This window comes from Ammospiza nelsoni, chromosome 3, assembly GCF_027579445.1.
Source record: "Ammospiza nelsoni isolate bAmmNel1 chromosome 3, bAmmNel1.pri, whole genome shotgun sequence".
NCBI lineage: Eukaryota > Metazoa > Chordata > Aves > Passeriformes > Passerellidae > Ammospiza > Ammospiza nelsoni.
In genome coordinates, this window is record NC_080635.1 from 9,120,427 (window position 1) to 9,136,149 (window position 15,723).

At 42.6% G+C, this 15,723-nt stretch overlaps 2 protein-coding genes across 4 annotated transcripts in view; one reads left to right on the forward strand and one right to left on the reverse strand.

Annotated features, from left to right (window-relative positions):
- Positions 1-6,183: 6,183 nt before the first annotated feature.
- NDUFAF5 (NADH:ubiquinone oxidoreductase complex assembly factor 5) lies at positions 6,184-15,215 on the reverse strand. Its single transcript, XM_059467198.1, has 12 exons — positions 15,186-15,215; positions 13,911-14,939; positions 12,662-12,702; positions 12,367-12,430; positions 11,664-11,711; positions 11,463-11,566; positions 10,624-10,663; positions 9,482-9,679; positions 8,413-8,473; positions 7,082-7,165; positions 6,654-6,736; positions 6,184-6,539 (listed from the first exon to the last, which is right to left on the reverse strand). Exons 1-12 carry the CDS (start codon positions 15,213-15,215, stop codon positions 6,453-6,455), a joined length of 1,869 nt encoding a protein of 622 aa, XP_059323181.1. The 3' UTR covers positions 6,184-6,452.
- ESF1 (ESF1 nucleolar pre-rRNA processing protein homolog) overlaps positions 14,219-15,723 on the forward strand; it is a 31,315-nt gene continuing 29,810 nt past the window's right edge. Inside the window, exon 1 of one of the 3 annotated variants that reach the window (XM_059467787.1) lies at positions 14,219-14,320. The gene's annotated coding sequence lies outside the window, so the exon portion shown is untranslated. Of the gene's footprint in view, positions 14,321-14,469; positions 14,528-14,590; positions 14,631-15,723 lie in introns of those variants that run through there. The other 2 variants (XM_059467788.1, XM_059467786.1) reach the window with 2 other exon arrangements.

Genomic DNA, 15,723 nt, shown 5'->3' on the forward strand with positions numbered 1-15,723 from the left:
ATAAACCCACCTGAAAGGAAGATAGCACAGGCAAACAAGACTGCAGATGTTGCAAGTAGAAAAAAGGTCTCAGAATTTTCCACTGCAAAAAAACTGAAAAACAACTTCTAGCTTAAACTGTAATGTACTAACTTTCAGTGATGGGAGAACAGTAACATGAATATGGTAATTATAGCAGTTATGATAGGCTATAGATAAAAGTTAAGGTACAGATTGGTTCTACTGTATTAAGACGCTCAGCAAAGGAAAGTCTATAATGCATTGTAACCTAAACTCAGGGTCTCCAGGCCTGCCTGCAGCTGGAGCTGACAGCTGTAGGCACAGCTCTGTCACCCACCTCCCTGGGCTGCTGTAACCTCCTGGATGGAATAAACTGCATTTTGGAGAGCCCCTGGAGTCCTGCATCCCTCATTTCAACTCTTACAGCCTCAGAAGTCTAAGACTGGGCATCCTGCTTTTGAGTCAGACAAGAAATTGACTGGGCATACAATCGCCAGATCTGAAGTGGTTCTTGATGGGAATCACATTTTTAATTACAGAAGGGAAAGCAACTGACATTAGGAAATAACAAGAAGAGTTCTGTAACAAATATAACTTCTGCATCAAATTAAAGCAATCAATAGTTCTAGAACTGGAACAAAGTAATAGATCTTCATAAAAATAAAATACATCTCCGATGGGCTTCTCCTTGAACCAGGTCTTAAGAGCTCTCAGAGAATCTGAGATAGCCCAGCTACCCTGAATGGCATAAAATTAGCAGGATGGCTTCTGAGGTAACGTTGGAAACAGAAAAAGGTTTATTAAAAGACAAAATAACAAAGCTCTTACAGAGAAAAACCAAGCCAGGGGCAAGAGGTTCTTGCTCCTGCTAAAACACCCCACAAAAGCAATTATGTCCTTTGTTCTATTCCTTTTCCAGTGAATTACCTACGCAAGACCTCTTGGCCTCTGTCCAATAGGGCAGCCCCAGGTCTGAGGTGAAGTCCAAAATGTCCTATGAGGTGCCTTTGTACCAAACCGGGAGAGAAACTTCTGGGCTTTTTGCCTTTTTAAGAAGACAGGATAATTTAGTCACTCCAACGGGGGGCACATTCCTACACATGGTAGAAAAAGAAATGGGAAACTTCAAAACATTCCTTATGTAATTTTTGGTAAGAACTGATGCCTCTGGCACCTGAATGCTACAGCCATACACACTTTGTGAAGACAGGATGATAGTATGGCTCAAAAAATCAGCATTACATACAACAATCTGTGGCTCAATTTAGAGAGAAAACAATTCTAAGAGGAAAAAATTCCAGGGAGAAAAAACCTTCAGGGAGTACAATGATTCCACTATTAACAAAAAATTTTAAGCTACTACTTCTTATACCTGTTACCCAGTAGATTCTCTCAGTAAATTGTTCATTTTGCCTAGTATTTCCACAGAATAAGTGATATTTTAATATTAGAATACCTTACTTTAGATGTAAAAATTTAAGGTTTGAGATTCAAACCACTTAAACCAATGAAGGTACTGAGTAAAACAGTAACTAATGTTGTAATTCAGCTAAAAAGGTAGTATTTTATACAAGGGATCACAGAATGGCTTGGGTTGAGAGCAATGTAAAATGTTGCCTCGTTCCAACCCGCTGCCAACTAGCAGGGAGACCTTGTGCTGACTAAGCTACTGCAAACCTTGAACATTTCAACTTGGCCTTGAACATTTTTCCAGGGATGGGACATCCACAGCTCCCCTGGGCAACCTCCCCTGTTCAAGAGCCTCACCACCCTCACAGGGAATGATTTCTTCCTATTTTTTTTTTAATTTCATCTAAACCCACCCCCTGTCACTTTAAAGCCATCACCCCACGTACCATTACAAAGTCCCTCACCAGCTCTTTTGCAGCCCCTTTAGTACAGGAAGATTGCTGAAATGTATCCAATGTATTTCTGTCCCTGTAGTTTTGTCATCTGTGGAACCAGAAATTATACCTGATATATTATATATAGATTGTATTTGAGTAATGAAACCTCCTTATTTTATGATTATTAGAAAACTTGTAAATTTTAATGTCATGAGTACTTTGAGGCCAAATAGAATTCCCCAGTATTCATTGTTCACTGCTTCAAAATAAGGCTCCAAACAGGAACATGTTCTGTGGAATTTGTCTCTTTCTTTATCAACATACCTCGTACTCCAAGGCACACCTCCAAATGGGGGAAACCTACATAAAGCACAAGGTGGCAAAAAATCCTGGACATCAGCTGCTGTGATAGAAATAGAAAACATCCAGTACTGAGAGGGTGTTTGCTTAAAATCTGCTGAGATTTCCTGAAAATGAAGATAACCCTTGGCCACATGAAATAGTAATCAGGCAGTTATCGAGAGACCTCAGATGGGAAAGAAAAATCAGCTAAAAAAATTCAAATATAAAAAGCCCTAACATTTCTAACAGGGAGAAAAAGGCAATGAAAACCTGGTCTGATAGCAAGAAAGTGCCCCTGGCACCTCAGACTCCGTGGGGGCCTGAGGGAACACCCTCCCCTGGCAGTGGGCTGAAAACACAGGGCTCAACAAGCACAGGTCACTCCTGGGGTGTCACTGTCACAGACATCTTTTATGAAAAATCCTTTCCTTAGGATTTTTTTCTCCTGAGAAGCTAAGAGGCCTCAGGAACAAAGTTTAAACAATAATGATCTGCTGCTGTGGAATGCAACAGGTGCATCTGCGACTGGTTTCATGTGGTCGTTTCTAATTAATGGCCAATCACAGCCCAGCTGTCTGGACTGTCTCAGTCACAAGATTTTATTCTCATTCCTTTTCATAGAAAATGAATTCTGATGAAATCCTTTCTTCTATTCTTTCAGTATAGTTTTAATATAATATATATCACAAAATAATAAATCAAGCCTTCTGAAACATGGAATCAACATTCTCATCTCTTCCCTCATCCTGGGACCCCTGCAAACACCACCACATGTCACCTTTGGGGTCCTGCCCCAACAGCTGGGTGGATCAGCAGGGGACAGAACAGCCCAGGTGAGAAGGCAGCCACAGCCTCCACATCTCCTCAGGTGATGGATGCACACACACAGAAACACATTCTGAGAAGGGTGGGCTCACACCACTGAAACCTCCTGCTAAAGGGACAGGGGTGAGCATTTTGGGGTTGCTATAGGAGTGTGTTTAGGTATGTGAAGGTGTTTACTAAGGTTTTGTAAGGGTCTAGTAGTCATTTATCTCTTATATTGCTGCTATTAATCCTGCATGTATAGTTCATGGACTAACAGTTAATTACAAGCTATCAATAAATCAACAAATCACTTCAATTTTAACTTGATTTAAGTAAGGCATGAGCTGTTTTCCCCTTACAAGCAGCAAATGAACTCCTTTGGTGTCTTCTGCTTCACTCTTATATGTAGCCTTCAACTAAACTTACCTATCCCAGGTTTTTATTTTTCTTTTCCTTTTCTTTCACCTGATAGCACCAAGATATTCAGGAAATCACATTTGCTTCAGTACTCAGATTGCTTCCAATCAAAGGACTACAATAACTGCACTTCTCCAAAATAATGGCTCCAAAACTTGGGCAAAAATGGACTACATCTTTGAAAAGTGCATATTAAATCTTTGGGTTAGACAAATGGAAATTTAAGAGGTTTAATATACATGCTAGTCTTCTAAAAAGTGGCTTCTTAAGCAAGATGCTCTAATGAATTTAATCCCTGAGATCAGGTTTTTGCTTCAGAAAATTCCAATTAAACACCATATGAAAGGTTGGTGTGTTTCTCCCCCTGCAACTGAAAGATCAGCGTTAGCTCCCAGTTTTTCCAGAAAACATTAAAAGAGTGTCATTCATATTTTTTTAAACAGTGTAAAGAAATACAGCTAAATTTAATTTTGCATGGTTCACTTCTGTACTTCTGCTCATGACATTTTTTTAAATTAGAGGTAATGAAGAGTCCTCTCATGTTTTAACTTCAGAAATTCTTAGTCTTGAAAGTAAGGATCTCATTCCTTTATCTTAAACAGACTTGAATAAAACTAAACATTGACAGATCTTGTAACCAAAGACCCAGACCAGCTACTTACTGATCTGTGACTCAAACTCTAAAATAAAAATACTCATGTTCATTAAGTGCAACCATGCTTCTTCTAAACTTTTTATTTATGTGCTCCTAGCTTGTGATGAATCAAAATAATTATCTCCTTGAATTCTTTTCTCCTTCTGTATTCAGGAGAAAAATATTCTGTATTATGCATAAAGCTTTTTAAGTTAACTAAGCTTACAAGAGACATTACATCACCTTCACAACCATTTTTTAGGAGTTACTTGCTCTGAAAAAGCTCTCAGCACACAAAGTACTAGGCTAGCAACTGGCAACCCTGTTCTTCATTACCATTTTAGAAAGCCATAAAGACTTAAATCTGAAAAAGAATAAAAAGGTTTTAATTAAAAGGAAACAGAAGCCTTGTGACAAAAATCTCTTCATAGTAAACCAAGTGTTTTCAAAGTTACTTATTCAAGCAACTAGTAGAAACCAGAAGTAACCTAGACCTCCAAGAAAAAAACCCATAAATGCAGTTAACAAGCCCCACAAAAGGTAGGTATTCAAACACAGACAGGGAAATGAACACCTTGCCTGCCTGTTACATGTTCCCTAATTCCAACCCACATTCCACCAATGCCATATTTACTACTCCTTACTTTTATCACTCCCCAATTTTTTAAATTAATAGGGTATCTACACCTTTTTTTCCCCAAAGTGCTAGGAGGAAAGCTACTTATCTTTTCTCCCTGTTCAGAAGATGTTTCCCCACTACCAAAACACTTTACTATTTATGTATGCCATCTATGAAACATAAAATCAAAGAACTGGAAATCCTTCCTTTTCACCATAACTCGAATACTTCAAAGGAGCACAGTAGGAGCACTTCTCCAATTAACATTTACCCAGCACATTCCACCTCCTCATTCCCTGAACACTTCTGAGTCACAACCACCAGCTCAAGTGACTGGAAATTAACCTACTAAAGCAATGATTTATAAAGTTACATTAATTTGGCAGATAACTTCACAGAAACCTCTAGCTGGGAAACCAGAGATTCCTCCAGAAACAAGGGGACTTTATTTAAGCCAGAGAGCACCTGTAGAGTGATGCAGTATCTTGTACTGAGCACACTGATGGAGTATTAGAAAACAGAAGCTTTCACAGAAACAAGCTCTTGTATTAATTTCATCTCTAGAGAGCTTTAAAGGTTATCAGACCATTTAGAGTCTCTCTCCCCCTTTTTTCAGCAGAATTATTGTTCTTTTCTAGGAAAAAAAAAATGAACTCATTTCCCTCAAGTAGTTAGGGGTTAGGCTTGCAAGCAAAAACAGGACAGAATATTGCTGCCCTCTTTCTCATGATTTGTACCTTCTCTGCCCATTTCTTATTCAAAGTCAAAGCTTGGTCAATAAAATAAACCCCCAAACCAAGACTTTGCAGATGGGAAGAGTTCTGACTACCTGGATGTTGGGTTTGTGCTACACAGAAGTTGTGTCAAACTCCACCTGGTGGATAATCTTAAAAAAGCCTAGGAAATAAAAAGGCTTTAGCTCCACCAGGATTGATACACCACTCAGATACTAGGATACAACTTGTGGAACTCCATATTTGGTTGTATAGACTTCATCCTTTCCATTTCTCCCCAACACCATGAGTGCTACAATCAAACAAAATCTCTGGGCAGGTATTTTTTCTAAACCTCCCATATTAATGGGTCATAGTTGCAATTAGTATCAATTTCTGGTAATGAAGTCATAGACAGGAAAAGTCATAGCTCCATGGCACAGCTAAAGAGAAAATTACTCTTCTTGCTCTTTGCCTCTGACACAGAAAACTGGAAAGTGATGTGTAAACGTAATTTTCAACTAGCATTTAGATCAAGTATCACTTACTTCAAATTTCTTAAAGTAACTTTTTACCCATACTTCTCCAACACATAGAAACCATAATAATTAGTATATTTGTATTTGCTGATAGTTTCTCTTATAGGATGTCTCAAATACACTTTCACAATACACTATTATTTACTTTTACAATACACTATTATTTATTATGATCTACTACCCTGGGGAAATAATTCAAAAATGCATTCAAGACATGTAAACCATACCTGGAGCAGCCTGTGATACTGAAACGCTAAAAGAGGCATTATGCTTGAGAAGAGTAAATTTAATAAAAAGTTGAGAGTTGAATAATCCTCTCAAAGACTTGAGAAAGCAAAATGCTCAGCTATTTACCTAGAAATAAAAAATTAACACCATTTCACACAGATAATGCTGTGGCACAGCACAAAAAGCTCTATAGTGGATACTTTATTATCATTTCAGGATGTCATCACTAAATAAGCACAAGTGAAGACTGTCTGCAATTAAAACTTTTATAGAAGTTTCAAGACCATTATGATTTCTGAAGAACAATTATTTTTCTCCTCTTTTAAGAAGTCCTTCTATTTTTGCCAGATCTCCAAATGAAACTGTTGCAGAACCTCGCTGGGCTGGTTTTGCCTAAGGGAAAAAAAATATAGGGCTAATTTTAAACAAAAATATTATGTAAAAACCTTTTAAAACATCACTTACTTAAATAGTACCTTCAAAGAGAAAATAAGAGCTTCACATTACCTGTGACTCATGGTATTTCCAGCCAATCATGTAGTAGATCTGAAAGGTGGCAGGTACAGAGCCATTGCTGTTGCCATACATTTCTGTTAGGGCAGGAAGGGAGAGAGAGAAAGTACAGGATGTCAGCCCTAGGAAACACTCAGCTCCCAGAACATCATACTCATCATAATGACTCCTGGTGAAAGATTTGGGACAGTAAAAATATCTCACACTGGTGCATCAATACAGTTCAAATCCTGGCATTATAATTAAGGTTAAAAATAGCTTATGATAATGGCATTTTTTCTCAAGTATTTGGGGTTTTTGGTTTTGCTTTGGGCTTGTTTGGATTTTTGGTTTTTTTTTTTTTACAAAAAGGTCATTAAAAAAAGACAGAAAAAATGTTCTTAAAGTCATTTTAGATGAACTCATTAGTCTCAAATACTGACCTTGGTATATTGCAGCAGCTGCCAGCATTGTCTCCCTGTGCAGCAGAGGCTTTCTATTCCAAGAGCAATTACTCTCCCCCATACCTAAAAATATGTTTTAGCTTTAAGGAAAAGAAGATATTGCACATGCCATGAGTTAAGTGCCATGCACTAAGGACACATTCTTATAAAACCAAAGTACAGATTCCTCTGCTATTCACTGTAAGAGAGAACATACCACAGATCATTACGTGAGTTTCTTATGTGTAAGAATCCAAAACTTTTAATTCCTATGCTTTGCAATTTACAGTTTGCATTGCTAGGAATCATTTCAAATTATTCCTTCATCAGCCTGAGTCTTTGACCATTTAGGTTTTTAAGTATAACTGATTTTAAGAATGAGTACAAAGGGTTTATTCAGACACGACTATACTGTTTTAACCGATAATAATTAAAATTACTAGTCCAAGAAATTTAAAAAACAAAGTAAAGTAACCACAATTCTAATATTTTTAATCATTTAATGCATCTGAATGTTTCTGCCCCATAAAAGTTGCCTTTCCATTAAGGAATGGCTCCATACAGCAGTGGATCCAGATAAGAAATGCCCTGAGCTGCTGTCAGTAACAACAGACTGCATGTGAATGACTGCTTTACAATCCATGGCAAATGCAATCAGAATATTAACAAAATCATTACTCAATTGTTGGCTGCTCCTCAGCATATTCCAAATTAAGGATGTATTTACTCTCATTCCAAAGCAGTTTGCTGATTGCCCTGCTAATTAGAAAGGCTCACAGGAAAAGTCAGTGTGTGGGATATGGACTTCCGTCTCCCTTTTAGGGCTTTTCTGCACCTTACACTGAACAGGCTCATGCAGAACAGGAACTCCAGGGAAGCAGAACATTCACAGCAGAGCATGAAGTAGCAAATCTTTGACTTGTGCTTCCCAACACAGACCTCCTGACAGGCGTAATCTCCTGACTCACTAGACAGCAGGAAAAAACCTTAATGCTTCCCCTGCTGCATATAAAGTAAGATTTTGATTTTTTTAAGAAAGAAATTCTTTGTGATGAAGATGGTGAAACACTGGCCCAGGTTGCCAAGGGAGGTGGTGGATGACCCACACCTGGAAACATCCAAGACCAGGTCAGATGGAGCTCTGAGCAGCCTGATCTAGTTCAAAATGTCCCTGCTCACTGCAGAGAGTTGGACTAGATGGCCTTTAAAGGTTCTTTCCAACCCACACTAGTTAGTCTATGATTTGGAGTTAAGAAACACACAGTGAAATAGTTCTGTGTCTGGTGCACTGACACAGAAAACATTTATGTTTCCACAAAGAATATACTTGCCTTGTAAGTCTTCCATAACCTCAAATAACCCTGGGTAGTTCACTTGGATTTCATCAGTATCCTGGAAGAATTGAGAAATTCCATTTTAGAGCACATCAAACTAAACCAACAGCATTATTTCAGCCTTGCTGTACTCCCAAACTATTCCCTGCCCATTATTGTACCTGCAGAGTCCCCAGACAAAGGAAGGAATGATGAATCTGACTTTATGTTCTCAGAAGGCTAATTTTATGATTTATATTTTATGATACTATATTAAAAAATATTAAACTAAACTATACAGAAAGGATACTTATAGAAGGCTTAAAAGATACTAAAGAAAACTTGTGTCTCTTTCCAGAGCCCAGACACAGCCTGTGATTGGTCAATAAGTCAAATAATTCACATGAAACCAATGAAACAACCACCTGTTGGTAAACAATGTCCAAACACATTCTAAAGCAGCAAAACACAGGGGAAGCAAATCAGATCATGATTGTTTTCCTTTTTCTTTGAGGCTTCTCAGCTTCCCAGGAGAAGAATCCTGGGCAAATGGATTTCTCTAGAAAATATGACTGACAGCCCATGGCAGGAGGGTTGGAACTAGATGATTTCTAACCCAAACCATTCTATAATTCTGTTCATCTGCCTCTTCTGCTCAAATCATATATTTCTAGGAAGCATGTACTATTTCAACATTTTTAAAACATTTTGCTTAGTAGCTCAAATGCAATCAAATTTTAATTTAAATGCCATTATTTTCTTCTTGTTTTTAGAAGAAAGAGCAAGTGTCTATAATTTTTTCAAGCAGATCTAATACTATCTGACATTTCTTCAAGAAAACCATCCGAATTCTACCGGGCTATGAGCCAAAGATACACTTCAGTGTACACTACAGTTGGTTCCATTAATTACCACATAGCCAAAACCAGTGGCAGTCCAGGCTACTTCTGCAGCCTGTTCAGTGAGGTGCACCACACACAGAAGGAAGCAGTTTGTCATTACTACATTAGCAAACAGTGATTTTCATATTCCAGCACCTCGGACGTTCTGGATTGCCCTCCCTGATGGCTCTCTTACTTATAATTACCACAGTGAGGGTGTTAAAGCCAGCCCTGGAGAGGAGATGTCCCAGATCAGCAACAGCAGTGAAGGGTGACACGTGAGGAGAGAAGCCCCCTTCCCTCTCCAGCTCAGCCAGCTGCAGGGAGCAGCGCAGCTCGTACAGGGTGTCCCCCCCAAACATGGCTCCAATGAACACTCCATCGGGCTTCAGCACCTGGTGGATCTGCAACACAAACACACACAGGGCATGGCTGGGAGATCACATTCTCTGAGCCTGGGAGAAGCAGAGAGTGATGAAAACAATTCTTATTGCATTTACTGCTCCTGCACTCTTCACAAGTGGAATGGATCATGGAAGAAGACCTGAAGGGAATTGGTAATTGGATTCTGGTGTGTTTTGATTAATTGACCAATGGAATCCATTTTTTGTGTGTGTGTTTTGGGACTGTTGACTGACAGTCACAAGATTCACATGCTCTGAACCTGGGAGAAGCAGTGAGAGGCAAAGAATGGTCAAAACATTTCCTATCTCATTTACTGCTCCTATGTCATTCACAAGTGGAATGCATTCTGGAAAATTGTTTACCTGAAAGAAATTGGTAATTGGATTCTGGTGTGTTTTGATTCATTGACCAATTGAATCCGTGTGTGTGTCTGTGTGTATATGTGTGTTTTTGTGTCAGGACTGTCAACTGACAGTCACGAGATTCACATTCTCTGAACCTGGGAGAAGCAGAGAATGATCAAAACAATTCCTAATCTAATTTATTGCTCCTGTGGTGTTCACAAGTGGAATGCATTGTGGAAGATCGTTTACCTGAAGGAAATTGGTAATTGGATTCTGGTGTGTTTTGATTCACTGATCAACTGAATCAATGTGTGTGTGTGTGTTGGGACTGTTGGCCAACAATCATGAGATTCTGTGCAGTTGAATGCTTGGCAGATTTTATACTATATTATATTCCTTCCAAACTTGGCAAATTAGATGTAATATAGTAAAAAAAAAGTAGTTAAAAAATTTAGTTAGCTAAAAAAAACTTAGTTAGTGAAAAAAAATATTTTTCTGTCTTAAACAAGTATTTGCTTTATTCCAATACCAAAAAGTCTTCTTGGTCAATGCAAGTAATAGCAAGTACTAACCTAGAGCATTAAAAAACAATTTCTTACCTCTTTGAAAGCTTTAGGAAGGTCATTCACCCAATGCAAACTGAAATAAGAGAAGTGTACATTTTACAATTTCAGATTAAATCAAAATTAGGCAATGCCAGTAACTACCTAATTAGCTAAGTAAGTTTCAGGAGCCAAAGCCACAAACTGATTTCTGAAGGTGCAACCATGCTGAAACGCCTTGAAACTGATACCAAACAAGAAGAGAAGTTTATCTACATAGCACTTCTTTTTGGTGAGAAAACACAAACCCTGGACACTAGTTTGCCACAATGCAGGAAAGAGAGAAGCCCCAAGTGTTTTAAGGAAATCAAACAAACAAGACAGGAAGAACCACCAGGACAGCAGTTCTTTCTAGTGCATGCTTGTTGTTGTTATATTTCTAGAGTCCCAGCTCTCAGGACAGCTGAGAGCTGTGGCAGCCTATCTTCTTGCTACCATATTTCTAGAGTCCCATACCTTCTGGATGGTTTTCTCACAAGCAGCTCTTCACAGCAGTGTTGTTCCTGCTTCTTCATCAGGGCTCCTCCAAGGCTCTCCCTGACCAGCCAGCCCACCCCCTTTTATCCCAGTTATCTTCATTAGCCACAGCTGCTGCCCAATTAAGGACAGCACAGCTGCAGCCCATTTAGAACAACTAGGACTGGGGCAAGGCCACTTATACAATACATGTTTTACTAGGACTCCTACTATACATGCTCATATTAACTATGCAAGTACTTTTCTTATTCTTTTTAATGGACTAGTAAACTTTGTTGGACTTATTTTCTTAAAGCTACTCTGAAAAGAACATTATTAACAACTTAACCAAACAAAATAAATAAATTATTAGTACATACCTTAAGCTGCTGACAACAAGATCAAATGTACCTTCTTTGAAAGGAAGGAATTCCTCATCAGCTACAACCTTGATCGTTGGGATTTCAGATTCTATAGCATTTTTCTAATGTTGGGTTGGAAGAAAAAGAGCTCATTAAAACCTTCTTTTGCTTCCCTGTATTACAGAACTGAAGCACTTTAGCATTCCAAAAGCTACTTACTAAAGCATTCTCTGCGATATCAACTTGAATAAGTTTTTCAACTGTTTCCTGAAATAAAAATTTAAAAGTCTATTAAGTATGTGAATTATTTTGTAAATGGACACAAGTTATTTTTTGGCACACCTATATGAATAAATTAGAAAGAATCCATCCCACTCTTGATAGAAGCTTTATCTTAAACACAAGGCCCTTTTCCCACCCAATGTGGCACCTGCTCCCAGGGAGAACAGCTGAGGCAGAAGTGGTTACAGAAAACACATTCTGTAGTTTTAGGCATAAGTTTAGTTAAACATAAACCATGGATTAAGGAAGCCAAGGAATCACTTTAACTTACAAAGTTGTTCATGAATGGTAAACTGTTAATGGCTTCAAAGCCTCCACAACGACACTTATCTTTAGCAACTAACTGTGGCCAAGAATCACCAAAAAACCAGGCATATTCCTACCCAAAACTAAAAATTAACTGTATCATAACAGGTAACTTCCTTTGCATGTTTGTCCAGTTTTCAGCAGCAATAAATGAAGAACAACCCATGCAACATTCAGCTTTGAGCTATAACTACAGGTATAGGGGTGGGGGAGAGGGGAACATTTACCAAATCAAGACTCAGATGATTGTTTTAAGTTGTGACAGAGCCCCATTTGAAAGGGAGGCACACATATGAACTTCCTTTAAACACCTGTAAGTATGAAGACACAGTACCTTGGTTAAGTGCTGAGCTATGTAACCTCTTCCAGAGCCAACATCCAAAGCCAGAGGAAACGTTCTAAAGGATAAGATCAGCAACACAGAACAGAACCAAGTCTTAAAATACTTTTTAGACTGCATTAAGTTTCACCTGCTAATTGCAGGTAATCACCTCTAAGGGCCTTATTGAACTCAGCCCACCAAGCATCCTTCAGTGGTACCTCGGGGAAAGGGCTCAGCATCCAGCAATATCCCCAGGGCTCCCGTCCCCTGGGGACGAGGGGAGGGCTGAGGACGAGGCGGGGCTCACCTGGTGATGTCAAACACCCGGTCCGCGATCCTGCCGCCGACCTGGGGGGAGAGGCGGGGTCAGAACCACAGGATCAATGAGGCTGGAAAAGACCTCTGAGACCACCAAGTACAATCTATTAGTAACCAGCACCTTGTCAGCTGTGAGAAATGATTACTTGCTTTTCATAATTTACAAAGGTTCATTCAACCTTATCAAAAATACAACAGAAGACTGAATAGAGAAAAGGGTTACAGCGCTGGGAGCAAGGGATTTTCCCCTCCATGTACTCACCCACACAATGGGGGTTTTGCCTTTTAACCCCTCCCAAAGTTCTGTCCATCAAACCCTTCTTCGCTGTCCAGGGGGGGAAGACCTTTTCCTCAAATCCTGATTGGAGCTCAGGTGTCACCATAGTGACAAGCCAGCAATAGCATATATCCCAGCCCGAGCTGTCTCTTGATAACCACGTGAGGGGTTCAAACGTAACTATAAACCTATAAAACTTTTCTTAACCATTATGCATGCTGTTTGTCTGTTATTGTGTATAGTAGGAGTCCTAGTAAAATATATCTATTGTATAAGTGGCTTTGCCCCAATCCTAGTTGTTCTAAATGGGCTGCAGCTGTGCTGTCCTTAATTGGGCAGCAGCTGTGGCTAATGAAGATAACTGGGATAAAAGGGGGTGGGCTGGCTGGTCAGGGAGAGCCTTGGAGGAGCCCTGATGAAGAAGCAGGAACAACACTGCTGTGAGAAAACCATCCAGAAGGTATAGGACTCTAGGAATACGATAATACCAATATAACAACAATAATTGTGAGGGTCAATCATCGCATTACTCATCTATCACATCAACTAAACCACGGTACTGAGTGCCACGTCCAGCCTTTCCTTAAACACCTCCAGGGACCACCACCTCCCTAGGCAGCCCATTCCAATGTCTGATCACTGTTTTCTGTGAAGAAATTCCTTAAGTCCAACCGAGACTCCCCCTGAGAAAGCTTAAGACGATGTCGTCTTATCCTGCCGCTGGCTGCCTAGGAAAAGAGACCGACCTCCACCTGGCTACAAGCTCCATCCAGGGAGTTATAGATATTGATAAGGTGACCCCTGATTCTTCTTTTCTCCAGGCTGAACACCCCAGCTCTCTCAGGGCCCTGTGCTCCAGCCCTGCTGCCCTCCTCTGGCCCCGCTCCAGCCTCTCAATACGGTCCCTGAGCTGCGGGCCCAGGCCCGGCCCCGGCACTCAGGGGTGACCCCGGCCCCGCACCTCCTCCCGCAGGTAATCGCACTTGGCGGGCTCGGCTTGCAGCGCCGCCCAGTTCTTTTGCTTCCGCTTCAGCCGCCGGTCGAACGGGTTCAACGCGCCCGGCGAGGCTCCGGCGAGAGGAGGAGGAGGATGGGGAGGAGGCGAAGAAGCGGCGTTGGCGGCGGCCCTTGCCGGCAGCGCCCGGAGCGAGCGGCACCATCGCGCCCGCAGCGCCGGCCGCGCCAGGCCCCGCATCGGCCCGGCCTCCGCGCCCCTCCGCGCCTGCGCCCGGGGAGCCGGGTGTGTCCCGCCGCGGCCGCCGTAGCGCCGCCGGAAGGGGCCGTGCGGTGAGAGCGGCGTGCGAGCAGCGCCGGGCACGGCCGGTGTGAGCGGGGCGGCATCGGGGCTCCTCCCTGCGGGCGCCGGGCACGGTCGGTGTGAGCGGGACGGCATCGGGGCTCCTCCCTGCGGGCACCGGCACGGCCAGCGTGAGCGGGGCGGCATCGGGGCTCCTCCCTGCGGGCGCCGGGCACGGCCGGTGTGAGCGGGGCGGCATCGGGGCTCCTCCCTGCGGGCGCCCGGCACGGCCGGTGTGAGCGGGGCGGCATCGGGGCTCCTCCCTGCGGGCGCCGGGCACGGTCGGTGTGAGCGGGACGGCATCGGGGCTCCTCCCTGCGGGCACCGGCACGGCCAGCGTGAGCGGGGCGGCATCGGGGCTCCTCCCTGCGGGCGCCGGGCACGGTCGGTGTGAGCGGGGCGGCATCGGGGCTCCTCCCTGCGGGCGCCCGGCACGGCCGGTGTGAGCGGGGCGGCATCGGGGCTCCTCCCTGCGGGCGCCCGGCACGGCCGGTGTGAGACGAGCGAAGCCGGGGCTGCGTCGCTGGGATCGGGCACGGAGCGGGTGTGGGGGCTGAAGGCGTCCTGGCGCTGCTGGCGGGTTGTAGCTGCGGTGCGCACTTGGTTAATCTCGTGGAAGGTCTGGTGAGGAGTCACGGGGCGGGGGATGTGTCTGCACCGCAGGTGTATCGTAGGATCATCGAATAGCCTGGGCTGAAAGGGATTTTAAACATAGTTCGAAATTCCCTCCCATGGCTCGGGGCGCCTTCCACCAGGCCGGGTTGCTCAGAGCCCCATCCACCGTGGCCTTGAACACTTCCAGGGATAAGGTATCCGCAGCTTCTCCGAGCAGCCTGTGCCAGTGCCTCACCACCCTCACAGGGAAGAATTTTTTTTTTTTCCTGTCTAATCTAAATCTACCTTCTATTGGGTTGAAGCCATTCCCCTTTGTTCTGTTACTCCAGCCCCTTGTAAATAGGCTTTCTCCATCTTTCTTGTAGGCTCCCCTCAGGTGGAAGGCCACAGTTAGGTGTCCTGAAGCCTTCTCTTCTCCAGGCTGAACTATGCTAAATTCTCTCAGTCTTTTCTCATAGCAGAGGAACTCCTGTTATCTTGGTGGTCTCTGCACTTGCTCCAACACCTCCATGTCCTTCCTGTGTTGGGACCTCAGGTCTGGATACAGCACTTTAGATGGGCTCTCACCTGAGCAGAGGGGCAGAATTCCCTTCCTCACCTGCTGTTCCTGGAGCTTTGGACACAGCCCAGGGCACAGGGGATATCTGAGCTCCCAGTGCAGCTGGCAAAGCCAAGATTTGTGCCTGAGACCGTGGTAGGTACAGGATTATTTGTGGCTTGTTTAAATCTGCTGCTGTGTCAAAGCCAACAGGTTCCATCAGCCAGACATCACCAGCAGGGATAAAGAAGTCACTGTGCCAAATCGTGCTTGTCAGGTCACATCTGTGTTCAGTTTCAGTTCCTGCTGTACAGAGAAGATGGA

Bases quoted from the DNA above. Each gene is read 5' to 3' on its own strand.
- NDUFAF5 (XM_059467198.1), bottom strand. From the start codon at position 15,215: ATGGAGAAAGCCTATTTACAAGGGGCTGGA. The intron at 14,940-15,185 runs GTAACAGAACAA...AATCCCTTTCAG, and splicing joins CCTATTTACAAGGGGCTGGA to CCCAGGCTATTCGATGATCC. The intron at 6,737-7,081 runs GTCAGTATTTGA...CTGCCCTAACAG, and splicing joins AGCTGCTGCAATATACCAAG to AAATGTATGGCAACAGCAAT.